At 45.4% G+C, this 27494-nt stretch overlaps 2 protein-coding genes across 2 annotated transcripts; one reads left to right on the forward strand and one right to left on the reverse strand.

The window, feature by feature from the left end:
• Window positions 1–874: 874 nt before the first annotated feature.
• LOC307237758 (uncharacterized protein) lies at window positions 875–3623 on the forward strand (the record flags this gene model as incomplete). Its single annotated transcript, XM_080010522.1, has 3 exons — window positions 875–895; window positions 1449–1725; window positions 2443–3623. 3 exons carry the CDS (start codon window positions 875–877, stop codon window positions 3621–3623), a joined length of 1479 nt encoding a protein of 492 aa, XP_079866648.1.
• Window positions 3624–21848: 18225 nt separating this feature from the next.
• Window positions 21849–27178, reverse strand: LOC307238279 (uncharacterized protein). Its single transcript, XM_080011212.1, has 2 exons — window positions 26883–27178; window positions 21849–24204 (listed from the first exon to the last, which is right to left on the reverse strand). The coding sequence occupies exons 1-2, from the start codon at window positions 27037–27039 to the stop codon at window positions 23453–23455; spliced, it is 909 nt and encodes a 302-aa protein (XP_079867338.1). The 5' UTR covers window positions 27040–27178; the 3' UTR covers window positions 21849–23452.
• Window positions 27179–27494: the final 316 nt, after the last annotated feature.

The following is a 27494-nucleotide window of genomic DNA, read 5'->3' on the forward strand; positions in this document are numbered from 1 at the left end:
CAAACTGAGAAAACAATGGCCGAGCAACTCCCTCTTTTCACTGTTTGTGTACAAGAGCGAATTGTTGCTGCGGTTGAAGAGGTTTTATTTGTCTGTGAAAAGGTAAAAGTAGCTAAAGAAGTGAGAGTTTTATTGAGCGAGAAACTGGCAGCAGCAGACAAAGACATTGTCAGACATTTAGAAGAATCTGTGGTGGATTGTGAGAACAGACTGGGGCGCTCGAACCAGGAGCTCTGCAGGCTGAACAAACTACTGTATTTAATACTGACACCTGAAGTCAAGCTACACAGAGCAGGTCTGTATGAAGAGACTACTTTATTACATACATCTATCTGTCTGTCTGTCTGTATGAAGAGACACTACTTCATGACATACATCTATCTGTCTGTCTGTCTGTATGAAGAGACACTACTTTAGTACATACATCTATCTGTCTGTCTGTCTGTATGAAGAGACACTACTTTAATACATACATTGGTCGGTCTGTCTGTTATCCATCTTTCTCTCTGACCAAGCAATCACACTTTTGGTCCAAGTATCATAGTATTTACTTCCTCAATTGCTGCCACCACTTTGTCCATCTCTTCTCTAACAACATTTATTAAATAATACAGTAATTCTAATTTTATGTCCTAAACTAATTCACATGTTTTTCTGTATATTTGACTAAGCTGCAGGCTGTCAAATGTGCTGCTGTGCAGGTCTACACCATACGGTTAAAATGATGAGAAAACTAAAAACTTAAAGGAGCAATAAACAACTTTTTTGCTGTTCCTTATCATAATGAAGTAAATGTTTATTACACAGTGTAATGGCTATAGAACAATGACACCATCAGCGTTTAGCTTGGTTCCCTATAAGCCTTGTTATCACTATGCATGAGGACTGCCACCAGGTACGAACTCCCAGGAAAATGATTTATTTACTGCAGCGCGTCACAGGAAGTGCGTCAAGCAACGAGCAACCATTCGTGGAGTTGGAGGACGGTGGAGCAATATACTCCATTGACCCATGCAACGAAAAGGCAATGAATTTAAATATGCATAGCAGAAGAGGCAATCTAAAAGTTTCAGACATCTTGACACAACTTATGATTCAGTTGATGCTTTGTATAAATGATTTGTTTTGTCTGAATTCTTTCCCTACATATTTCTAAAGAACACAAAAACAACATGTAGAACACTACACAATACATGTTTGTGTGACTATAAAGGAGCCCTCTGACCTCAGCTTGGACACACTATCCTAGTTTTCTTCACTGACTGTGTGTCTGTATTTCAGTGTTGCCTCCAGAGCTCCAGCAGCTCTGTGTCTGTAAAGAGGAGCTTCCCTCTGAGCAGCAGGAGTGGAGCCCCAGTCTGGTCAAGGTGGAGCCAGAGCCTCCACACATTAAAGAGGAAGAGGAGGACCTCTGGACCGAATTCCCATTCCTTCCTGTCTGTGTGAAGAGTGAAAGTGATGAAGAGCGTGCTCAGTGGTCCCAGGTTGACCAAAGACAAACTGAGGAGAACACAGAGGCAGAACCTGTAGCCAGCACCTCAACTGAACAGATGAATCCAGAAACTGGTGGAGAGGACTGTGGAATATCAGAAGCAGCTGGGAGCTTAGATCCAGCTCCTGATTCAGAACCAACATGTGATGAGAAGCTCCTCTCTCCAGACTCTTCTGAAACTGAGACTGAAGATAGTGATGAAGATTGGAAGGAGACCAAAGAACGGCAGTCAGGTAATATTTTATTGTTTTCTCCTCCCAGTTTGTTCTGTTAAATCATCTCCACATCGATGGTTGACTCAATCGATGTCGGCAGTTTACGATATCCTCAATATTGCAGCATCTAAGAATTAAACAAATATATAAACAATACAGACATTCACAAAACTAATTAAACTGTATTGACATTCGGGGTTTAACGCGTCACAAAACTCACGGTTCGGATCATATCTTGTATCGATTTTTAGCCACGGATCAGATCATTTTTCGGATCAGCAAAACAAAAAATAAAATCTGAATCGTAACACTCCTATGAACCAATCATTGCGCTTCAGAGTAAAACAGAGCATGCATGTGTTTTGTCTTCTTTTCACTGCAACCCTGCATCGAGATTTTGGGAATTATTTCTTTATAAAGCCACAGCGGCAGTCAAACTGTTTTTCACCATGATTGTTAAATTTTGCAATTGATCTGCGGTTGATATGCGTGCTGAACCGTGGGGGTGATCTGTACGGATCACGGATCATCTACGTTCCGTTACACCACTAATTGACATGAAAATTTTGGTAAAATAATAATTTTTCTTCTTGTTTCCACTACAAACATTTTCTCAGGGTACAGTGCTTTACAGGTTTTTTAATTGATATCCAATTTTACTCATACCCTCCCTGACTTTTTTTTTCTTTGTATTCCATACTTTTCTTTTTCTCCCTTTTTTTGAATTTCTTCCAGCAGTGAAATCCCAGTTGGACAAGACAGACTTTTCATCCAGTGAACTCAAAATTCCTGAACGTATCAACACAGGATACGAAAGACTGTACCACTGTCAACAGTGTGGGAAAGGATTCAGACAATCAGGGAATCTCACGTCACATCAGCGTATTCACACAGGAGAACGGCCGTACAAATGTCAGCTGTGTGGTGAAGGATTCATTAGGTCAGATAAACTCAAAGTACATCAGCTTATTCACACAGGAGAACGACCGTACAAATGTCAACAGTGTGGAAAAGGATTCAGTAGATCAGCAGATCTCAAGAAACATCAGCGTATTCACACAGGAGAACGGCCATACAAATGTCAACAATGTGGTAAAGGGTTCAAGGCATCAGGAGATCTCAGTTCACATCAGCGTATTCACACAGGAGAACGGCCGTACAAATGTCCGCTGTGTGGGAAAGGATTTAATCGATTAGAAAATCTCAAGGAACATCAGCATATTCACACAGGGGAACGGCCATACAAATGTCAACAGTGTGGGAAAGGATTCAGTAGGTCAGAAAAACTCAAGGAACATGGGCTTATTCACACAGGAGAAAGACCATACAAATGTCAACAGTGTGGGAAAGGATTCATTAGATCAGCAGAACTCAAGAAACATCAGCGTATTCATACAGGAGAACGGCCATACAAATGTCAGCAATGTGGGAAACGATTCAAGCAATCAGGAGATCTCAGTTCACATCAGCGTATTCACACAGGAGAACGGCCGTACAAATGTCAGCAGTGTGGGAAAGGATTCAGTCGATCAGAAAATCTCAAGGAACATCAGGTTATTCACACAGGAGAACGGCCATACAAATGTCAACAGTGTGGGAAACGATTCAGTCGATCATCAGATATCAAGAAACATCAGCGTATTCACACAACAGAACGGCCGTACAAATGTCAACAATGTGGGAAACGATTCAAGCGATTGGGAGGGCTCAGGTCACATCAGCGTATTCACACAGGAGAACGGCCGTACAAATGTCAGCAGTGTGGGAAAGGATTCGGTAGATCAGATAAACTCAAGGTACATCAGTTTATTCACACAGGAGAACGGCCATACAAATGTCAGCAGTGTGGGAAAGGATTCAATCGATCAGAAAATCTCAAGAAACATCAGCGTATTCACACAGGAGAGCAGCTCTAGAAATATCAGCAATGTGGGAAAGAAATCAGTAGATGAGCAGATCTCCAGAAACTCCTGTGTGTAGCCACACAGGAGAACGGACATTACAGGAACGCTTACTAGCAAAGTTACTTTTTGTTTTTATTCCGGTTTCAGCAACTTGTACAATCATATTCACAATTTTACCTATGCTTTACAGGAGGTGTGTGCGTGTGTGTGTGTGTGCGTGCGTGCGGGTGGCTCGGTGAAGGGAGGGAAGATACGTGTATGATTCAGAATATGTAGAAGGGTTTAGATCACTGTATTAATATAGCCATGGCAGGGCTTTTAAAATATACATCTTTTTGAAGTCTCAAAGAGTATTTTATTTGTTCCATCTGACAAGTTTCCCATGCTCTCTGTCCAAATGTTATGTTTGGGGGTCTATGGAACATCAGCTTTGCAGTTACACATCTATCTGTTTGAGTGAAAATGGTTCACACAGAACTCAGTTGTATGTGTGAATCCCAAGTTAACAGTTACTAATCAAATCTAAAAGTGCAAATCAAACCTACAAGTTACAAAACTTACATATCAAGCCTACAAGTTACACAATTTTTGTCCCGTATTTGACACGTCCTCCCGAGTAGCCAGTGGGGATGCTCAGATTGACTATCCAATCAGGAATATCATTTCACTAGCCAATCATGGACCCAGGAGGCGGGCCTTTCTAGCAGTCTTTTCCTGCAGTCTGCCAACAGGTAGATCACCTGCGGCCCAGACACTCAAATAAGATCATTCATCAAACAAATCAGATTAACTCCTGATGAATAGACTAATGTTCTCTGGAATAACTCTGGAGACAAAAACATTGAACTATGAGTCAACAGGAGGAGGAAAGTCAAGTTGAGCTCCTGAATCTAGCGTTAGCAGCTGAGTGGCTGCCTTCCTGTTTTGAACTAATCTTGTTAATATACTTTAGCTTTGAAGAGAACATTCCTCCCTGTGACGGTCTCAAGAAACAACTGGATTGTTATGTGGCTAAACAATGAACGTGACGTTGAATTATAAAAGTGTGCTATTTAGTTGATATTTTGCTGAGATTAGCAGTTATAGGTCCACCTGATCTGCCCCAACTCCCCATTACCATTCATGGACAGTGTGTGCAACATAAACAGTTACAATGAACAATATTCCCTGGCCTGTATAACATTCATTCATGTAGTCTAATGTGATGAGTTGTTGTCAACATGAAGAATCGCAAAGATAGCAATAAAGCGGGTGATATAGAGAAGAAAGGCAGTGAAAGCAGTATAATGGAGGATTTCCCTGCAGAATACTAAATACCAGTGTAATGTTCGCTCGATATATAACGGCCATTGTGGTGTCAAGTTTGAGAGCTGTGACTTGCATCTATTGTGTGCTTCACATACACCTGAATTGCATCTTACACCAACACTGAGGAGGTACACCATTGCACCCCCTCTGTGTTCACTACATATTTCCAACATGACTCCAAGCATCCCGAAAGCATTTGAAGCTTTCTGGATTGAAAGTAAAAAAAGTTAATACATTGAATGCATTAAAGTTACAGTGCAGTGCAAGAAATTAATGAAAGAAACCTTGTTTTACTCTATGTTAACAATAATTTTGCCTATTCCCCGAATAGCAATAAATAAATAAAATAGCGTAAATATAACAAAAACCTTCGTACTGGCCACATTTCGGTTATTCTGGTTAAGCTGTTTACATGTAAATTCCTTGAGTTTACCTTCCCCTCAATAACAAATAAGCTGAATATTCCTTTTGACCTGTGGTGTCCTGTCCACAGATGGAACCTTACCAATGCAATCATGTATAAAGATTCAAGATTCAAGATTTTTATTTGTCACATACATATACATACTTTCATACATATATGCAGTGAAATGTAATGCAACGCACCCGGTGATAGCACACAATATGTCCTAGGAAAAAAATAAAAGTAAAGAATTCCTTTCTAATAGACCGACTAACTGACTCCTAAAACGTAACACATTAATTGGAATACTTATAGAATAAGATAAAAATATATAGAATAAAATACAATAAAAATAAATTGAAATAAAATGGAATAGATAGAAGGAATATGCCTATGTATATACAGATATGTGCATTTAAAGTGGCATGTGAATTAAAGTGGCATGTGAATGTGAATAGAGTGAGGTAGTGTTTGGGATAATACAGCACAGTATTCAACAGTACGGCGCAGCAATACGGCATCACGAACAACCCTGAACAGTGATACATTATGCGGTACAGTATGCTGCATATAGTACAGTAGGTAGTGGAGCCTATGTGTTAGGACCCCTGGTGAGGTCAGCATTGACAGTTCTCAGGCACTTGCCTGACCGCAGCAGCTGAAACAGTCCGTTGTTGGGGTGATGAGGATCCTTCATGATCCTACGGGCTCTGCTACTACACCTCCTGGTGTATAACTCCTGCAAGGGGGGGAGGGTAGTTCCAGTGGTACGTTCAGCTGAACGCACCACCCTCTGCAGGGCCCTCCTGTCCTGGGCAGTACAGCTCCCAAACCAGGCAGTGATGTTGCCTGTCAGGATGCTCTCCACTGCTCCAGAGTAGAAGGACTTGAGGATCCTCACCGAGACGCGGAATTTCCTCAGCTGCCTGAGGTGGTAAAGACGCTGCCTCGCCTTTCTCACCAGAGTGTCTGTGTGTACAGTCCATGTTAAGTCCTCAGTGATGTGGACTCCCAGATATCTGAAGCTGCTCACCCTGTCGACAGAAGTCCCATTTATCCACAAGGGCGCGTGCGTCCTCGATTGTGATCCACGCCTAAAGTCCACAATCAGCTCCTTGGTTTTGCTGACGTTCAGGTGGAGGCTGTTGTCCTGGCACCAGATTGACAGGTCAGCCACCTCCTCGCGGTAGGCCTTCTCATCGCAGTCGGTGATCAGGCCCACGACCACGGTGTCGTCAGCAAACTTGATGATGGTGTTGGAGCTGGACCTGGCCACACAGTCATGTGTGTACAGGGAGCACAGTAGGGGGCAGAGGACGCAGCCCTGGGGGGATCCTGTATTCAGGGTGAGGGAGCTTGACATGTACTTCCCCACCTTGACCACCTGGGGGCGGGCTGTGAGGAAGTCCAGGATCCAGGCACACAGCGGACCATTCAATCCGAGCTCCATCAGCTTGACAGCCAATCTGGTGGGGACTCTGGTGTTGAAAGCTGAACTATAATCGATGAACAGCATTCTCACATAGGCCCCCTTCCAGCCATCCAGATGCGTGAGCGTGGTGTGCAGTACCTGGGAGACCGCGTCATCCGTGGATCTGTTTTGCCGGTACGCAAACTGCAACGGGTACAAGGTACGGGGAAGGGAGGCACAGATGTAATCCTTAGCAGATGTAATCCTTAAAAAGGTGAACATGGCAGCGACCTTCTCCCTCTTTGGCTGAGCAATATAAGGTTACTTTTAATAAGATGGAAAGAAATTATTAGTCATCTCCCCAGAAATGAGCATTTACATTGTCACTCCGTCTTTTTGATGTGTGTTCCAAGTAATTCTTGTCTTGAAGCAAAAATGCTAAACGGCCATAAACAATTAAAACATCAACAATAAAAACTTTAATTTTCATAAACTTTCATAAACTTTGAAACTTGCAATCAATTCTGTTTCATTGATGCTGATGCAGATTTGGAGGGCATCTTCAAACTTCTGGTATGTTGGGAAGTGGCCAGGCAGCTAGAGACACCGGAAGCACGTTTCGGATCGTGGAAGATTCCGCTGCATGACATCCACCTTGAGGTTGCGGGCGGGCACCTACCAGCCTGTTCAAAACTTCATCAGGTTTTTCTAACTCTCTACAGATGATTGAAAAAGTAAATCAAAATAAGTACACAGATAAGAGTTAATATAAAGGGATAGTTCTGATTTGGGGACCTGGTTCCCCGGAACAGAAGGGTCCATTGGTTTACTTCCCAAAGGGCGATGACAGACTGCCAACACCTCCCTTCCAGAGTGTGGGGCCTTGGCTGCTGTGCTGGCTGGAGAAGACGTGGCTGTTGAGGGGGCTGCTTGGAGGCGTGGTTTGGCTGCTGGGCTGCTGGATGGTCCGGGCTGTGGCTGCTAGGCAGAGGAGCTAGCTGCAGGTGGTTACCCGTGGTGGTTGCAGCAGCTGCTTCTCCCCCGGTCCTCCGCCGGACTCCCTGGGGGCTGCTGTTGCCAGTTGGGAGACGGTTGGTGCTGTGGCCGCCCGTTGACCCGCTGGTGGCCCAGGGCGTCTTCAGGCGGCCCTTCTGTATCCCTTTCCTGTGCCGGAAAGTCCCTGTTCAGGTGCCAGTGTTGCCGTTTTGCCTACCACACGCCAGCCAAGAGGCGTGTTCAGAGACCTCTGGCATAGAGACGCAGAAGAGGATGACTGTGTGTCTGTATTTCAGTGTTGCCTCCAGACCTCCAGCAGCTCTCTGTCTGTAAAGAGGAGCTTCCCTCTGAGCAGCAGGAGTGGAGCCCCAGTCTGGTCAAGGTGGAGCCAGAGCCTCCACACATTAAAGAGGAAGAGGAGGACCTCTGGACCGAGTTCCCATTCCTTCCTGTCTGTGTGAAGAGTGAAAGTGATGAAGAGCGTGCTCAGTCGTCCCAGGTTGATCAAAGCCAAACTGAGGAGAACACAGAGGCAGAACCTGTAGCCAGCACCTCAACTGAACAGATGAATCCAGAAACTGGTGGAGAGGACTGTGGAATATCAGAAGCAGCTGGGAGCTTAGATCCAGCTCCTGATTCAGAACCAACTTGTGATGAGAAGCTCCTCTCTCCAGACTCTTCTGAAACTGAAGATAGTGATGAAGATTGGATCAAGACCAGAGAACATCAGTCAGGTAACGTCTTGTTGTTTTCTCTGACTAATGTGGGTTGTTTAATCCTCTCCACATCGCAGTTCGATGACGGCAGGTTACCATATCCTCAATATTGCAGAATTTTATAATATCTAAAAACAACAAAAAAATAATATCAACACCACAGACTTTCACAATACTAATTAATCTTTATTTTCATGCACATTTTGGTTAAATAATAAGTTTACTTCTGTTTCTACTTCAAACATTTTCTTATGGTTCAGTGCTTTACACCTCTTTTACTTAACATCCTAAAGTATTCATACCCTCTCTAACCTTTTCTTTGTATTCCCTACTTTTTGTTCTCTCCCTTTCTTTATTTCTTCCTCTTTTTTTCTTTCTTCCAGGGGTGAAATCTCAGTTGTGCACAATAGACCTTTCATCAAGTGATCTCAAAATTCTTGAACCTATCCACACAGGATACAAAGGACTGTACCACTGTCAAGAGTGTGGGAAAAGATTGTCTTTCAGGGGATCTCAATAGACATCAGCGCATTCACACGGGAGAACAGCTGTACAAATGTCAGCTGTGTGGGAACGGATTCAATCACTCAGGATCTCTTAAGAAACATCAGCATATTCACACAGGAGAACAGCCGTACAGATGTCAGCTGTTTCGGAAAGTATTCAGTAGATTATAGAATTTCAAGAAACATCAGCATATTCACTCAGGAGAATGGCTGTATCAATTTCAATAGTAAAAAAAAAAAAAAAAGGAATACAGGAACTAACCTAACTAACTAACCTAGCTAACCTAACCTAGTCCTAACTCGCAGATTTACTTTGATCTTACAACTAGAAATCACTGTCTAACAGCCACTAGCAGGAAAACCTGGACATAGACCTGTTACTTGAGCTGGTGTTGTAGTGGAAAAAAACGCATCTAACAATTAAACTGAAGAAGAGAAGTTCGAGAGAGTCGAGGTCTGAAGATATAAGACTTTATTATCACTTGCAAGAAGTGACAACAGAATCTGAGTTGGTTTGGCAAAGAACTCCTGAGCTGCTCACGGACTCCTTCTTTTAACCTCTTTCTGTTGGTCGAGAATGTACATCTGTTTCCTCAATTAGGATCCCTTCCTTCCTCCTACACGGTCAATAGTGCAAAGAAGCCATTTGTCTGCATTCTTTGACGTCAGTTACAATAACAAACCTCCCGACACTAGTCCAGGCCATATTTTAGAGGGGATGTTTGCATTCACACCTTCCCATGTCATATGGCCCACGGTCAACAAAGCACTTATTCATGTCTTTGCTGACCCCTGTCTCACACACACTTACTTCATTCATATAGCATATGGGCAAGATAACGAATGTTCTTCCTTATTTAATGGTAGAATATAATGAACATATTTATTTTAAATGTACTAGTAAATTTCTCCCATAGTGTGTACCATGGGAGATAATGTTTTTCAGAAACACAATTTCAAACATTTATTGAAGCCCAGGATTGTGATGAGAAATTTGTGACTCCAATTGCATCCTTCATATATGTATAAGTTCACATAACCTCAATATATTGGCAATTATTTTGTTTGTCCACATTTCCCTCACTCTGGAACAGGTTGATGTTTATTTCAATGCTTACATCCAGGATCATTGTCTGATCAGTTTCACAGCAAAAAATAAAAACGTACACAAGAACATGTCGTGTTCAGGCATCAACCATCGTGGTGTCAGGTTCCTCCATCACAGTGGTCATGGGGCCGCTAGCAATGTGTTCCTGATATTTTCACTTGGAAGGTGGCAATCTAGCACTCAAATTTTAATCAGAAATACAGATATTGAACAATTGAGTGTCTTTGAAAACCAAAAAGTCATAAGTCAGTTGGCAGACATCATGACTTTGTTTTTAAAAATGTTGAACAGATTCCAAAGGCAATTGACATTATAGATTTTTTTTCACATCATAGATTTATTAGCTATACATGACTGATTCATCTGTTCATTCATCTACCATCTTGTGGCAACAGATGGTATCCCCATTACAGCTTTGATCAAATACTCATGTGTGCATATTACAAAGAGTAATAATGAAGTAAAACTTTGAATATCTGGAACAAAACGGATGAATGCAAATCAAGGTCAGACAGGTGGTTAAATAGAGATCTTTGTCTTTTTGTCGCATTTATATAACAAAAATGGAAAATCATTGCCGGTGCTTTTATCCAACTTATTCTACCTCCATATCTAACAAAGTGGTGAAGACCATCAACAAGTTAAACTTTGACTACATTTGGCAAAGAAAGTTATGATTTTAAAAAGCAACCATGGTAAAAGATGATCAGCACGGTGGTCTACAGACCTTTGACTTTGACTGTGTGAATGGAACCTTAAAGATCAAATGGTTAAGATCCTTTTGGTAAATAACAGCTTTTGGTATTGTGTTAATGTTTAAAAAGATTGGTTATTGGTTATTATATTAGAAAATATTGTACAAACACAATTTCACACCTTAAGGAGAAGAAGAATAATCTTTATTTGTCACACATGCATATACTGTATATACACACACATACACAAACATGCTTTTTGGATGTTGCTGGTGAAATGGTTCCTCTGCATTGAACCATCCTGGCTTGTCCTTCCTCCGGGGGCAGAGCCAGGAGCAGTGGGCAGCGTTCGTCGACGCACGGGGACCTGGTGACGAGTGTCCATCACTGGTCAGACGATGATGTGTGCATGTTTTTCTTACTGGTAGGTGGAGGAAACCCCATGTGCGCACGGGGAGAACATGCAAGATGTTCCCATCTGGAATTGAAGATTCTTTGTTTTTTGAATTAGGGTTAGGGTTAGGGTTAGGGTGACTGGATGAGAGAATGTGGAAACACACGCACACACACACATTGAGGGGAAGGCGACGCCTGTCCTGGCCTAAAAGGAGTTCTGTGAATCTGCACTCGATTGCTCTTCCTCAATGACCCGGATGTGTGAGACACACTGAACTGAAATTGAATTGTGAAACGGAATGAATATTCAGTGAAGATCAAATACAGTTTCAGAGCTCAAAAAACATCAACACAGATCTCAAAAAACATCACAGATCTCATAAAACATCACCATATTCACACAGAACGGCCGTACAAATGTCAACAGTAAAATGGAAGTAAGGATTATAGGAACCTTGCAGTCCTAACGCGCACATTTTCTCTGATCTTACAACTGTAAATCAGTCTAACAGCCACTAGAAGGAGCCTGGACATAGACCCGTTACTTTACCATAGGAGTTTATGTATTTTAGAAATACTTTCCAAACATTTAAGCAAGCACTGGATTGTGGAGTGAAATTCATGACTCCAATTATATCCCAAAGTATGTCATTATGGCATTACTGGGTAGCTTATTAAAGGTTTAGTTTTACCTGGGAAAAAATACTAATTTGTGCTCGACTCGAGGGATCTTCCAAACGACAAATTTTCCTTACGCTTAAAGGGAAGTTTAAACTTCCTTAAACTAATATGAGTGTGTGTTTACTTTTCTAAAAGTAGGAAAATACTCAAAACAGTCCAAATTGAGCACAATCTAATTTATAACATTAAACATTGTCTGAAAAAATATTGCATATATTATAAGATTCATTTGAAATCGTTAATGACATTCTTTAATAACCAAATCGTATTTTAAATGCTGCTTTCAAAGAGTAGTTAATCATCTTCTCTGTATCGCAGCGCTTAAGCTCCACCTCCCTAACAGAATGGATGGAGGGGGGCCGGTGATGCGCCCAAGCCCCTGGGGGCTGGCATCCCGGTGGTTCTTAAAGAACTTGTAGTTAGGGAGCACAACCAGTTAACCCCTTGTCAGGTGCATGTTGACTGTCGTGGTTAAAAAAATGTCCAGACCTTGGTCAGTCAAATGTCTGGATCTCTGGATGACGTTTCTATCTGTTCTGGCCTCAAAAACTTAGAAGAAAAAAACACTAGAACCGACCAAAGTCTGAAGTGAAAATGTTAATTGTAAATTATGTAAACACATCAATAAACTTTGAGTAGGTTCCGTGGAACCAAGTGAACAACCGAACCCTTTGTGCTTTATGTCCGAAAAGCACCCTTCTATTACATGTTCCGCCCCTTTCAGCGGCGCGAACCATTCACAATCCTGTTGCCATGGTTATGTTTTTTTTTTTTTTTTTATTGTTTTAGGTCGTTGAAAAAGCAGTCACATTCCTTGTAGGTTTGAACCATTCACAGCAGTCACCAGGCATTCTACAATTTTTTTGGAATGGTTCTTCAAAACAGCCAATCACAGCCTTGCTACTTGGCACCCTCTCCTTTCTTGGAAGAGGCCCTTCTCTATGATTCCTGGAACTTCTGCACCTTTTTTTTTTTGCCAAATATTGGCTTATTTCCTTTTCCTACTGTCGGACACAACCGTGGCCGATTTCTTTGCTTCAACTGTGTTTGGTTGGTGTTCTGTTTAGGCCTCTTTTTACTGAAGGTCAAGCTTTTTCTGTCATTTTATTACTTCCTGTTGTTTTGAGTTTATATCATACATTTTCAAAAGGTTTTTTGATCCATATATCTTGAGTATTGGTGGTTTAGTATAGCACGCAAAAGGTTATTTTCATGTGGGGTTACTAATTAACCACAACACGACCCCCCCCTTCACGCCCTTTTTCTAGTTATTTTTAAAGATTTTTCAGATGCTGATCTATATGCTACATGATCAAGCACTGATCTTATGATCTTATAATCTCTCTCTCTCTCTCTCTCTCTCTGAGTGATTGGAGGTGTGAGCGAGCGGAGCGTGTGAGCGTTTGGTAGAGTGAGTGACTTTCTCTCTAACTTTTTCTATCAATTGTATGTTTATAATTATTTGTTGGTGACGGGTTTAGTTTTTTGTTGGTTGTAGGGTGTGCGCACAGCGGGTGGGGGGTGGTGGTGGTGCGGGTCCGCAACCATGTCGGACCTCACCAAGCTAACGAGGAAGCACGGCATTAAGTTGCCCGTGTCTTCCTCGGTCTGGGTGGAGGACTGCAGCCTGGCGGTGGGGAAGGCTGTCGGCTACAGCAGCGTTGTGTCCGCAGCGCGGATGAACAGCGCGGTGGTCATCTTCCTGGACAGTGTAGACAAGGTGAACGCTGTGGTGGCGAGCGGCGTTACGGTGAACAAAATGTTTGTTCCCGTCCTGCCTCTCTCCACACCGGCGAAGAGGGTGAATTTGGCGAATGTTGTGTCGCCAGTTAAAAAAGTCCCGTCGGGGTGCAAGTCGTCGCTGCTCAAGCATGTGGTGTCGCACAGGAGGCACGTCCTGATGGTGTTGAACAACAGGGATGCGGAGTTAAACGTAGCTTTTAAAATCAGGGCGGATGAGTTTGACTACGTGGTGTTTGTCAACACTGACACCACCAAGTGCTTTGGGTGCGGTGGGGAGGGACACCAGGTCAGGGCATGTCCAGGTAAGAAGGCAGACGGCGAGACAGGTGAGGGGCAGAAGGTGTGGACAGGACAAGAGGGAGCACAGGAGGGGGCAGGTGAGGGTCAGAAAGGGGAAAAGCAGGCGAAGGTGGGGGCACAGGAGGAGCAGGGGGGGGTCAGGAGGGGGGAAAACAGGCAAAGAAGGGGGCACAGGAGGAGGCGGGGGAGGGCCAGAAGGAAGGAGGGGAAAAGCAGGTGAAGGTGGGGGCACAGGGAGAGGCAGGTGAGGGCCAAATGGAGGCAGGGGAAAGACAGGTGGAGGTGGGGGCACAGGGGGAGACAGGTGGAGGGCGGAAAGGAAAGGAGAAGAAACAGGTGAAGGTGGGGGCACAGGAGGGGGCAGGCGAGGGGCAGGGGAAAAAAAGGGGGGGGGGGGGGGGGGGGGGAATGTGGAGCCGCAGGAGGGAACGGGTGGAGGTAGACAGCGCAGCCAGGTGAGCGTGGAGACACGGGGGGAGGCAGGCGAGGGTCTGGAAAGAAGGCAGGTAAGGGCGGGAGGACAGGAGGGGAAGGAGGAGGGTCCGGAAGACAGGCAGGTGGGTGCGGGGGGACAGGAGGGGACTGGTGAGGGAAAGGAAGCTACGGAACAAAGTCAAAGGAGTGCAGGTGACGTAGCTAGGGAGGAGGAGGCACTGGAAGGAAGTGACTTTGAGATGGGGGACGAGGACGATCGGGCGAGAGTCCCTCGCCTCAAAAGAAAGTCCAACAAAATGGCAGGAGACTCAGGCGAAGAGAGGGACAGCAAGCCAGGGGAAGGCAAGTCAGGAGGTGGAGCAGGGAGGCTCGGAGTCAGAGTCCTGGATGGAGGAGGACTCTGCTGCAGACAGTGAGGGGCAGGTTTTTCTCGGCGTAAAGAAGAAAGAAAAAGGGCAAAAAAAGCTACAGTGTGGGCAAAATAAAAGCGTTTCTGCACAGGACGAAGAATGTGAAAGGGATTAAGGTGGAGGATTTCTTCTCAGACAAGGAGTTGCTGGCGAACGCGGCCCAGCAACAGATGAGGAGTAAGGGGAGAGGAGGGTTCACGGACCAGGAGGTGTACAGGTTAAAGAAAATAGTGCAGAAGATCAGGAAGGAGCTGAACAACGGAGAGGATGGGGAGGAGGTGGAGGTGGGTGCTGCTGTTCGGGCTGTTTCCCTTTTCCGTTGCAATGAGTGACTTTAACATCAGCACGCTGAACGCGAATGGGGCCAGAGACGCAGCTAAGAGGTCTCTGCTGTACGAGCTGATGGAGCAGAAGAGGCTGGATGTGCTGTTGGTGCAGGAGACCCACAGTGACTCTGGCAATGAGGCGGACTGGAAGAGGGAGTGGGGGGGGGAGGTGGTGCTAAGCCACAAGAGCACCACCAGCGGGGGGGTGGCTCTTCTCTTTTCTAAGAGCTTTGCCCCAGCATCCTTTGAGGTGGAGGAGGTGGTGGAGGGCAGACTGATGGTGGTGAGGGCAGCATTTGAGCATAAGTTTGTCTTTATAAATGTGTACGCTCCCACCACAGGACCACACAGAGTCACTTTTTTGCAAGTTTTAAATGGGGTTTTAAGCAAAGCTCGTACTGGGGAGTTTTTGTTTCTAGGAGGTGACTTTAACTGCAACGAGAACGACCTGTTAGACAGGAACCACTGTGAGCCTCACAGAGCATCGCAGAACGCGATGAGGCTGCTCTCAAGCGAGAACGAGCTACAGACGTGTGGAGGAGAACCAACGGGGATGAAAGACAGTACACCTGGGTGCACTGCAGAGGCGCCTCTTTATCGTTGGCCAGACTAGACCGGTTTTACTGTTTTAAGCACCATTTTAACATTTTTAAGGAATGTAGAATGGTGCCTGTTGGTTTTACCGATCACTCCCTGGTTGTTTGCAGTGTTTTTATCGCCAATGTAAAGCCCAAAAGCGCATATTGGCATTTTAACACCACCCTACTATGTGACTCCAACTTTAAAGATGCTTTTAGGTTTTTTTGGGAAGGTTTTAGAGACAGAAAGCAGGATTTTATTTCCTTAAGACTGTGGTGGGACTATGGGAAGAGGGAGATAGAGCAGCTCTGTCGGCAGTATACTCTCAATGTCACACGGGACATCACCAGATCTATGAGGGATCTGGAGACTGACATTGTGGAGTTACAGGGTGTAGTGGAACCCACTGGGAATCGAGATCACATTAAGGACCTCAAGTCTAAAAGAGCTGCTCTTGCAGACCTACTAGGCACCAAGGCGCAGGGGGCGCTGGTCCGCTCTCGCTTCCAGAGCGCAGCACTGATGGACGCACCATCTAGTTTCTTTTTTAGCCTGGAGAAGAGGAACGGGCAGAGCATGTCAGCATGTCAGGTTCATCCACACCCTGAGATCAGACACAGGACAGGAGCTCAGGAGGCCGGAGGAGATCCGGACGAGAGCCGTGGACTTTTACACAGAGCTGTACAGAAGTGAGTACGAGGAGCAAAAAGAACTGTTTTACTCCTTTTGTGGGAATTTGCCCAGGGTCCCGGAAGATGTCAGTGCGGTGCTGGGGGAACCTCTGACCCTGCAGGATCTTTCCACGGCCCTGCAGAGCATGAAGGGGGGTAAGGCCCCTGGCATCGACGGGATTCCTGCGGAGTTTTACAAAGAGTTCTGGGAGGAGTTACGGGAGGACCTTTTAATGGTTTTTAATGAAGTTTTAAAAGATAAGTTATTGCCAGTCAGCTGCAGGAGGGCAGTCATCACCCTCCTACCCAAGAAAGGAGACCTGCAGGAGATCAAGAACTGGCGTCCTGTGTCCCTTCTGTGCACGGACTATAAAATCCTGTCGAGGGCACTGGCCAACAGGCTGAGGGAGGTGATGGACCTGGTAGTCCATCAGGACCAAACTTACTGTGTGCCTGGTAGGTCCATTCTGGACAATGTGTCCCTAATTCGGGATATTTTGGACGTCTCTAGTTCTCTGGGCATTGAAACTGGGCTCATTTCGCTAGACCAGGAAAAGGCGTTTGACCGGGTTGAGCACCCTTACCTCTGGAAAACTCTGGAGGCTTTTGGCCTCAGCCCTGGTCTGATAGCATGATCCAGGTTTTGTACCAGGACATCGAGAGTATACTGAAGATTAATGGAGGGCTGAGCGGCCCTTTTAAAGTGCGTAGAGGGGTGAGACAGGGCTGCCCCCTCTCAGGGATGTTGTACTCTCTGGCCATAGAACCATTGCTGTGTCAATTAAGGACGAACATCGAGGGTGTGTTTCTAAACGGTCTCGAGAGAAGCCACATTCTATCAGCCTATGCGGACGACGTCATTGTCTTAATAAAGAAACAGGACGAAATCAGCAAACTGGAGGGGATCGTCAGGGACTTTGGGCTGCTATCAGCAGCGAAAGTCAACTGGGGCAAAAGCGAAGCGCTGGCTGTGGGCGGATGGAGGGGGGGACTCTTAAAACTGCCAGGAGGCTTACGGTGGCGAAGGGATGGGTTTAAGTATCTGGGAGTGTTTTTAGGGAGTGAAAGTGTGGTGGGGAAGAATTGGGAAGGACTGCTAGGAAAGATACAGGGCAAGCTAAGAAAATGGAGGTGGGCACTGCCACAGCTGTCCTATAGGGGCAGGACGCTCATTATTAACAACCTGGTGGCCTCACAGCTGTGGCACAGAGTGGCCTGTGTCCAACCACCAGACCTGCTAGTTAGGAAGATACAGGCCGAGCTGATAGACTTCTTTTGGGGGCGGAATTTCCACTGGGTCAGGAAGGAAAGGGTCTTTCTGCCTAAAGAGGAAGGGGGGCACGGTGTGGTGGACATCAAAAGCAGAGTGGCAACTTTTAGGTTACAGTTTGTGCAGAAGTTGTTAACGGGGTACTTTAACGTTTGGAAGGACGTGGCGGGCTCGGTCTTAAAGAGGACTGGGAGGATGGGACTTGACCGCTCGTTGTTTTTAATGGACACGAGTCTTCTAAACAAGTCGGGCTTACCCCGTTTTTATCAGGAGCTTTTTAAAGCATGGGGGTTATTTAAGAACAGGAAAAGGGAGGCCGCAGATTCCCTCCACTGGCTCCTGGAGGAGCCGGTGATCGGAGGAGCCAGGCTGGATGTGCAGGACGGGGCCACTCCAGGACTGAGGAGCATCCTGAGGGAGGCGGGGGTCCTGACCCTGAGGCAGGTGGTGGCGGCGGCGGGGAGCGACCTGCAGGACGGCGAGGCCATGGCAGAGCGGCTGGGGGTGAGGTCCACCAGGATCGTACACCTGGTGCTCAAGGGGTGGAGGGAGACTCTGACGGAGGAGGAGCTGGCCCTGCTGAAGGAGTACGGCGAAGGCGCGGAGGAGCCAAACTCGGAGGATCCCTTCCCGGAGATGACCCTGACCCCCAACCTGGAGGGGTCCTCCGGGAAGCTGCTGCACAGGGCACGTTATGCAGAACTGGACCTGCACACAGCCAGCGGGAAGGCCTTTTACAAAGAGTGTGTGGTTGTTTTAAATAGGAAGGGACTGGAGGGGCGGCAGGACACTCTCTGGAGGGGACGGCTCCAGAGGGGGGGACAGGAGGAGCCGTGTTGGAGTTTTTACAAAGCTCCCTCCAAGAAAAGGACGGGGGACCTCCAATGGAGGGTCCTACATGGAGCCATAGCTGTCAACAGCTTTGTTTCTGTTTTTAATCCCACGGTCGCAAATGAATGTCCATTCTGCAAACTGCCAGAGTCCGTGTTTCACTGTTTTGCAGAGTGCGACAGACTTTTAGAGCTTTTTAGTCTTTTAAAGGAAAGTTTTAAGCTCTTTAAGGAGGAGTGGTCCAGAAACTGTTTTATTTTTGGGGCTAGATACTACAGGGCCAACGCAGAGAAATGGCGACTGCTTAATTTTCTAGTAGGGGAAGCGAAGATGGCCATCTACCTCATGAGGAGGAACAAACTGAGGGGAAAGGAGAGTGTTTTAGGAAGAGTGTTTGTAGCGTTGGTCAGGGCCAGAGTCTTGATTGATTTTAACGTTCACAGACTGATGAAGAGTCTGGACGTCTTCATCAAACTGAAAAAAATAAAAGATGCTTTAAAAATCAATCACACTCTCTCTCTCTCTCTCTCTCTCTCTCTCTCTCTCTCTCTCTCTCTCTCTCTCTCTCTCTCTCTCTCTCTCTCTCTCTCTCTCTCTCTCTCTCTCTCTCTCTCTCTCTCTCTCTCTCTCTCTCTCTCTCTCTCTCTCTCTCTCTCTCTCTCTCTCTCTCTCTCTCTCTCTCTCATGACAAGAGCACAGTTTTTGTTTAAAGAGAACCACCACAAACCCCCCTATGACCCAAACTATGAAGATCATGTTTGGGTCTATAAACAACTGAACTCCAAGAGGGGGAATCACCACGGTGAGACAAATAAAGATAGAAACAAACAACATTTACACAAAAACATAAACATTGGACAATAACATGTATTGTCCAATGTATTCATTGTAAACAATGAATTAGGTTCAGGAAAACTGGAACTGGTCACGTGGATTCTTCCTGTCATAGTTATGGCAGTAAATGAGGGAGAAAAGGAGAGGAATGCAACCAGGAGGGTGCTGGGGTGCACTTCAAGCAGGTGTGGTGCAGTGTGTGTGTGTGTGTGTGTGTGTGTGTGTGTGTGTGTAAGATGTCCACCGGTGAGTGTACATGACTTATCCCCATTGGTACTGGTGTAGAAGGTTGGTATTATGTCGCGGCGCCTTCAAGCAGCCCCCCGAACTCCGCAGCCTTGTCGACATCCTACGGCTGCAGGAAAGCCCCGAGTACCCTACCCTGTGGCCACAGAAGACCCCCGAGCCCCCAGAGAAGCCAGAGGGCCGTGGAGGGACCCCCACGCCTGGCCCCGAGGAGTATTACCCAGTCCCAGGGAGCACGAGTAGACCCCGCACCCCAGGGGCACACACATACAACCAACCCCCAGGTGCAGGCACAAGACGCAGCCGCAGGCACAGAACCCGGGCCGCAGGCGCAAGGCACGGATCACAGGCCCAGATCCGGGCACAACGGCGACAGACTGACACCCTGCCCGAGCCGCCTGCCATGTGGGCGAGCCGGCAGGACTCCCACGACCACCCACACCCCGCGGGAAGCCCGCCCCACCGCAGCCGACCAGACGCCCCACCCAGCGTGAGTACCAAGTGACCATACACGTAGTGGCGTGTGCTCAGTGCGGGGCACCTTGATGTTACCCCCCCCCCCCCCACTGATGCCAGCAGGCCGGCAGATATACAGGCCCTCCCCCAGCCAGGTGCGTGCACCGCAGAGAAGCCGTGCAGCAGAAGCAAAAGGCCAACAGCCGCCCCCACACCCCAACCCACACCCATGACGGCAAGCAGCGCCCCCAGGGGCCCCGGAAGGCACCCAGCGGCGCTCTCCGCAGCTCGCCAGCTCTCAGCACATCTTAAGCCACCAGGCGCAAGCCGCCAGCCGGCAGGGGGGCCCACCCGACGGCCCCCCGGCCAACCAAGCCCCCACACGGACCCACCCTGGAAAACCCCAGTGCTCAATGTGTGCTGTTGGTAATTGCAGTTAAAATTGTGGGGTTGGGGGTGTAAGTCCTTCAGGCAAGTCAAACCAGAATCAATTGCACCCCTCCTGTCCCGCTGACCCTGGTCCGATGGAGTGTTGTTTGGAGTAGGATTGGTGTGTGAGTGTATGTGTTCTAAGCTAATATGAGTGTGATTAAAATTTCAGGACGGATGAGCACACTGGGGCAGGAGCGTGACAGGCAAGATGGCAACTGCCTGCCGCATCCCCACCCACATAGCTTGCACCCACCCCCATCCCGCAAGCCCTCGATCCTATTGTGTGGTGTATGTGCGAGTATGTGTTTTGGCACTGGGAGAGATAAGCGAATCGGGACCAGATTGATCCAGGGGCGGAGCAGGCCGGGGAGCAACAATAGGTTGTAGGTTGGCACAATACATGTGCCTGAATGGGAGGGAGGGTGGAGAAAAGCTGAGAATGCAAGGAGAGAAGGTGGAGAAGGCGGATGAGTTCAAGTACTTGGGGTTGACCATCCAAAGCAGCGGAGAGTGCGGGAGAGAGGTGGAGAAGAGGGTACCTTCAGGGTGGAGTGGGTGGAGAAGAGTGTCTGGAGTGATCTGTGACAGAAGGGTTCCAGCAAGAGTGAAGGGGAAGGTGTACAGGACGGTAGTGAGAGCAGCCATGTTGTACGGTTTAGAGGCGGTGGCACCGACTAAAAGGCAGGTGGATGAAGTGGAGGTGGCAGAGTTGAGGATGTGGAGGTTTTCATTGGGAGGGACAAGGATGGACAGGATTAAGAATGAGGACGTTAGAGGGACAGCTCAGGTTGGACAGTTTGGTGGAAAAGTGAGAGACGCCAGACTGAGATGGTTTGGACACGTGTGGAGGAGAGATGAGAGTTACATTGGGAGGAGGAGGCTGAGGGTGGAGCTGCCAGGCAAGAGGAAAAGAGGAAGCCAAAGAGAAGCTTGATGGAGGTGCTGAGGGAGGACATGCAGGCGGGTGGTGTCAGGGAGGAAGATGCACAAGTCCACAAGGTGTTGGAGGCAGATGATCCCCTGTGGCCACCACTAACGGGAGCAGCCCGAAGAAGATTTGTAAGCTATAGAACAGTACAGTAACAAACTCAAAATGTACAATTCAATTCATGTTTACTATTCAGAACAAAATCACACGCATCTCCTATCGAGGAATGTTGTCATTAATACATCCTCCTTGAGAGTGTCACAACGGATTTTAACCCGTAAAGAAATAAGCGGGAACTTGGGCAGTGTGATCTACTTCTCAACGAGCGCAGCATGTCACTTCTCGCCCTGGTCGAATGGCAGCGCCCCACTCTCAAGGGAAATGTAATGAATGTGATCGAAAGATTAAATAAGATAACATTTAATTGACCCTTGTGTGTACATGTTACTACACATTACATATTATATCATTATTACACATAATTACTGCATGTTCTAACTTCTACCCATTCCTCCTCTTGATAAAACTCACATTGTTCTGTTGGCTTAGTGTTTTATTGATGCTGAAATTATATTTATGATTTTTTTTGACATTGTACAACAACATATGGCAAATTATACACCATCAGTAGTAGCTCTTTAGAAAACCAAGCACATAATGTAAACATAATTATAAGCTATTAAAATAAAAGATAAAGAAAATATCTAGGGGGCTCTTCTAATGCCAAGGCATTAATAATGTTCATTATTTTTTTTTGCTGTTTTCTTTGCCATACACTTCAGTGATAAAGTACATCAGTATTAACACAACAAAGTAGTTCTTAGTTCTAAACACCAAAATATAGTCTGCTCAGTCCATTTAGACAAAAGATAACAAAAATAGTCTTGTTTATCTTATTAATGAATATTTAATTCTTAATCCAATAACAAGCAACGTGGCCGCTTTACAACAATAATAGATAAAGAAATATTAATCTTTGGAGAAAATCACAAAGGCTGAAGTTCTAAATAATTGACACTTGATGTTGCCTATTCATAGATGGGAGCCTGCGTGTCCCAGAGGAAGTTGTGTCTATTCAGGATGTTTTTACATTGAGCTGTTTAGATTCGCCCCCAGTAACTGAATTGAATTCCAGTAAGTAACCAGTATCATGTTCAATATCTCATGTTCATAACAAAGCAGATTTCATTAAAATCAGTTCAGAATTAAGAGTTACACTGGATGTTGTAGAGAAGTCTGCATCCCTCAACACACATTGTATTTGTTAACTAGCAGCTCTTGACTTCCCTCAATATGGGAGACACGCAGACGCATAGGGGCAACATACAGCAGCGTACAATGATGTATCTATGATGGCTGTTACCGGTCACCACCTGACTTCTTTTTGCGGTACGCTGCGCTATGTTGCTGCAACCTTAGGACATGTCGTGAATGAGCTGTGGATACACTGCAGCGGCACAACAGGCATGTTTCACCGTCGAGTTCCAGGAGGATATTTATCATTAGGAATGTTACCCTTTTTATTGAAAAAAAAATATATATATATGCTAGTCCACATCTATCTTTAGTTGCAAATGGGAGTGAAAGAGCCCCAAATCCAATTTCCAAATGTGCAAATTTTCATATATAAATATCAGAATTGTGACAGTTAATATTTTATATTATGGGCGACTAAATATGATGGACTGAACATACTGTGGCAAAACAAAACAAAAAAACAGGCTGGGTGCAACCACAGATGAGCATTTTCCCCTGATAACGTGAAACCTTTAATGAGCTATCCAGTTAAGGCAAAAGGACATGCTTCATGGTACAATTGGAGTCAGCAATTTCTCTCCACAATCCAGTGATTCAAAAGATTATTATTTTTGTAAAAACAAAAACATATCTCACATAATAGATAAAAAATAGCATGGCAGGCATTTGCATTCCTGCATAGCTCAGATAACGGGTATATGTCCAGGCTCTTTCTAGTGGCTCTGAGACAGTGATTTCCAATTGCAAGTTCAAAGTAAATGTGCTCGATAGGTTTCCTATACTCCCAATTTTTGTTTTACTGTTGACATTTATACGCCATTCTCCTGTGTGAATACACTGATGTACCTTGAGATGTTCTGATCGACTGAATACTTTCCCACACAGCTGACATTTGTACGGACGTTATCCTGTGTGAATACGCTGATGTCTTCCGAGATCTCGTGATCGATTGAATCCTTTCCCACACAGCTGACATTTGTACGGCCGTTCTCCTGTATGAGTACGCTCATGTGTCTTGAGACTTGTAGATTCCCTAAATCCTTTCTCACACAGCTGACATTTGTACGGCCGTTCTCCTGTGTGAATACGCTGATGGGTCTTGAGAGATCCTGAGTCCCTGAATCCTTTCCCACAATGTTGACATTTGTACGGCCGTTCTCCGGTGTGAATACGCTGATGTCTTTCTAGAGATCCTGATTGACGGAATCCTTTTCCACAATGTTGACATTTGTACGGTCGTTCTCCCGTGTGGATACGCTGATGTCTTTCGAGATCTCCAGATTGCTTGAAGCCTTTCCCACACTGTTGACATTTGTACGGCTGTTCTCCTGTGTGAACACGCTGATGTACCTTGAGTTTTTTTGATTCCCTGAATCCTTTGCCACACTGTTGACATTCGTACGGCCGTTCTCCTGTGTGAATACGCTGATGTACCTTGAGATGTTCTGATCGACTGAATACTTTCCCACACAGCTGACATTTGTATGGCTTGTCTCCTGTGTGAATACTCTGATGTTTCTTGAGATTCCATGATCTACTGAATCCTTTCCCACACAGCTGACAATGGTAGAGTCCTTTGTATCCTGTGTGGATACGTTCATGAATTTTGAGTTCACTTGATGAAAAGTCTGTCTCGTCCAACTGGGATTTCACTCCTGTAAGAAAGAAAGAAAAGTATGGAATATGATGAAAAAGGTAGAGGGTATGCATATTTTAGGATGTTAAGTAAAAAAACCTGTAAAGCACTGTACCCTGAGAAAATGTTTGTAGTAAAAAGAAGAGGTCAACTTATTATTTAACAAACTGCATGTCAATAAAATCATCATATCGAATCTTCAGCTTACCAGAGGACCCAGAAGGGAGCATCACTATCAAATATATCTCAACTACTAAACACTGAACTTGAGTTGCCTGAAGAAACTAATCTCCAGATCCAACACCGACACCCGACCTGCGGGGGAGCATGCGAGGAGTGTGAGTGGCAATGAGAGAAGGGAGAAGGGATACAGCGCACTGAGTGAGAGGAAAACTTTAAGACTATAGGTTTAACACTGTGGCAGGGCTCGACACCGCTTACTGCATTTACTGTTTGGGATGAACACAGATCATCCCTGGGACGCCTCTGGGACGAAAGGGATTTTTGTATGTATTTTTTAGGGTTGCTGCAGTTATCTGTGTTACACGGTGTTCGGGCGTACCCCAATTACATTACTTGCCTACCGCCCCCACCTTCGTTTCGCCTATTTTTTATTTATTTATTTTTAAACAAATAAAACCCATTTTATTTGACCTTGTGATCAGGTCAAAAAGAAAACACACATGGACCCCAAGCTCTGGTTCTAGGCATTTTGGGCGTTCTGGGCAAACGGCGCAGCACAGCGGAGACACCGTGCGCACATCGCAGGTGCGCAGAGGTACGAGGCTCCTGGAGTGTTCCTCATGAATTTATCTTGCATTTGCCACATCACATTCTATGCGCTCGAAGGCGAACCCCCCACGTCTCATTACGCTCTGTGTGCGGCTACGCAGCCTTTTCAATAGAAACACGAGATGAAACTACATAGAAATGTTTTTGTAAAGAGTGCAACCAATAAAGGTCGTCCAGAAGAAAATAACCCCTGAGATGGCCGTGTCCCTATTTCTTACGGACTTCTTTTGAACGATTTTTTTTGTCTCTTTTGTAGGAATGAATGGAACAGAGTGTTGGTGATGAGCCCTTTTCTTTTTTTGTCAACATTTACAGTTTTAATGTCGTGTCGTTTGTTAAAGTTGCCATCTCCTGCCACCGGCAAATTGTTCCCCCTCCATGTAAGAGATATCCTATCCTCCCCCTACAATCAGATGAACTCATGCAAATTATAATGACCCACCAATAAACTTGAACCCCGTCTCCCCCCACTGTCATACACAGAACGTTACACTATTTATTTATGGCGGATGAGTCGAAAAACATTGTTTTACACATTTTCTTTTAAAATAAAAAAACAATATATTATAATTATAAAGATACAGAAACCATACCGTTACTGTGCCTCAAAACGTGATACGTACGCAACGGTGAGCCCACTGTACCGTTGCATCCCTAATCTGTACACACAAACTGTATTAAATCAGCTTTTCCTCTTCAGCGCGGGACACTTCAATGATGCCCTCTAACACCCCTGTTGTTCAATATAGCTATAGAGCCTCTAGCCATCTGGCTCAGAAGCGATGATAGGTTTGAGAGCATCACTCGTCATGGCCTTGTCCATAAACTTTTCAATTCTGCGGCAGCTTTCTCTAATACGTTTCTAACCACATATACCTTCCTTCCCTCAATATTGTCAGTTTTGGGTCAGTTTGGTCGCATATCAGGTTACAAATTTAATGTCCAAAAAGGCTAAGTATTTTTGTAAACCAACTGTTAAAGACACTTCCCCAATCCACATTCCCCTTTAAGAGCGCTTTAGAGGGATTCCGATAGTTATACCGTTTTTACACCAAAATTCGCGTGAAGGCTACCCCCCGTTGGCGACAAGTTGAATCATCCGTCAGAAACCCATCAGTCGACCGAGATTCTTCAAGTCGAACAGTGTTTTTTTGGTTAGTCAGTGTGCATCACAATAACAGGATAAAATAGATAGCTTACAAAAATGGGCAAACAATTCAATGAGGTACTAATAAGGGGAATCATGAATATATTTTCATGTGTGTGAATCGTCCACGTCTGGACATGAACATGGCCCTCCATGCTCTCTAATCGGCGTGCCGTTTTATTTGGAGGAAGAGGGAACGGAGGAACGATGCTCCGTAGGGATGGATATCATTGCGATTTCTCCAAATTGAGAGCAGAATTAACACTGGTTTATTTTCTGCAAATTTACGCATGAAGAGGGGCGTTTCGGGCGCAATCTCCGCCCTCATCTCCAAGTGTGTGTGAGAGCCAGGCAGAGGGAGCCAGTCTTGCCGCCGTCGCGCATATCTCTACATCGCCAGTGATGGGGCGGGGGATAATTCTTACTCCAATATTTTAATGTTACAAATTAGAAACGGGTTATGTAGCCGAAATAAACAGAATATCTATTTTCTTCATTTCTCCAATACCATTAACAGTACCAGTTACATAGGAGCTTATCGATACTACGGACTTTGATAATTTAGCTAGTTTCGATAGGCAGCTGAATGTGTTTATTTTAAGAGATCAATTCTCTTTTCTGTATTGTTTTGTTTTCAGGTTTGTTCGTTTCCTTGCATGTTAACCTATTGGTAATATACATTTATGAATGTTGAGATCATCAATAAAAACTAAAGTGGAAAAAAACCCAGCATAAATTGGTTGGAAACAAAACTTTACCTGAATGATGTTCTCTGGCCCCAATCAAATCTTGATCACTATCTTCAGTCTGAGACGAGTCTGGAGACAGGGGCTTCTCATAACAAGTTGGTTCTGAATCAAAGCTTCCAGCTGCTTCTGATATTCCACAGTCCTCTCCACCAGTTTCTGGATTCATCTGATCAGTTGAGGTGCTGGCTACAGGTTCTGCCTCTGTGTTCTCCTCAGTTTGGCTTTGATGAAGCTGGTACCACAGAGTGCACTCTTCACTCTTCACACAGACAGGAAGGAATGGGAACTCGGTCCAGAGGTCCTCCTCTTCCTCTTTAATGTGTGGAGGCTCTGGCTCCACCTTGACCAGACTGGGGCTCCACTCCTGCTGCTCAGAGGGAAGCTCCTCTTTACAGACAGAGAGCTGCTGGAGCTCTGGAGGCAACACTGAAATACAGACACACAGTCAGTGAAGAAAACTAGGATAGTGTGTCCAAGCTGAGGTCAGAGGGCTCTTTCATAGTCACACATTCAGCAAAATTAAAAAAGCCTCAACAAACATCATGACACAATGCTTTTTCTCAAAACAGTTATGTAGTGGAAACTTAAATGATGTTCTCCAGATCTTAGTAAAGTTACACA

The sequence above is a fragment of the Zeus faber genome, assembly GCF_960531495.2.
Source record: "Zeus faber genome assembly, chromosome: 12".
NCBI lineage: Eukaryota > Metazoa > Chordata > Actinopteri > Zeiformes > Zeidae > Zeus > Zeus faber.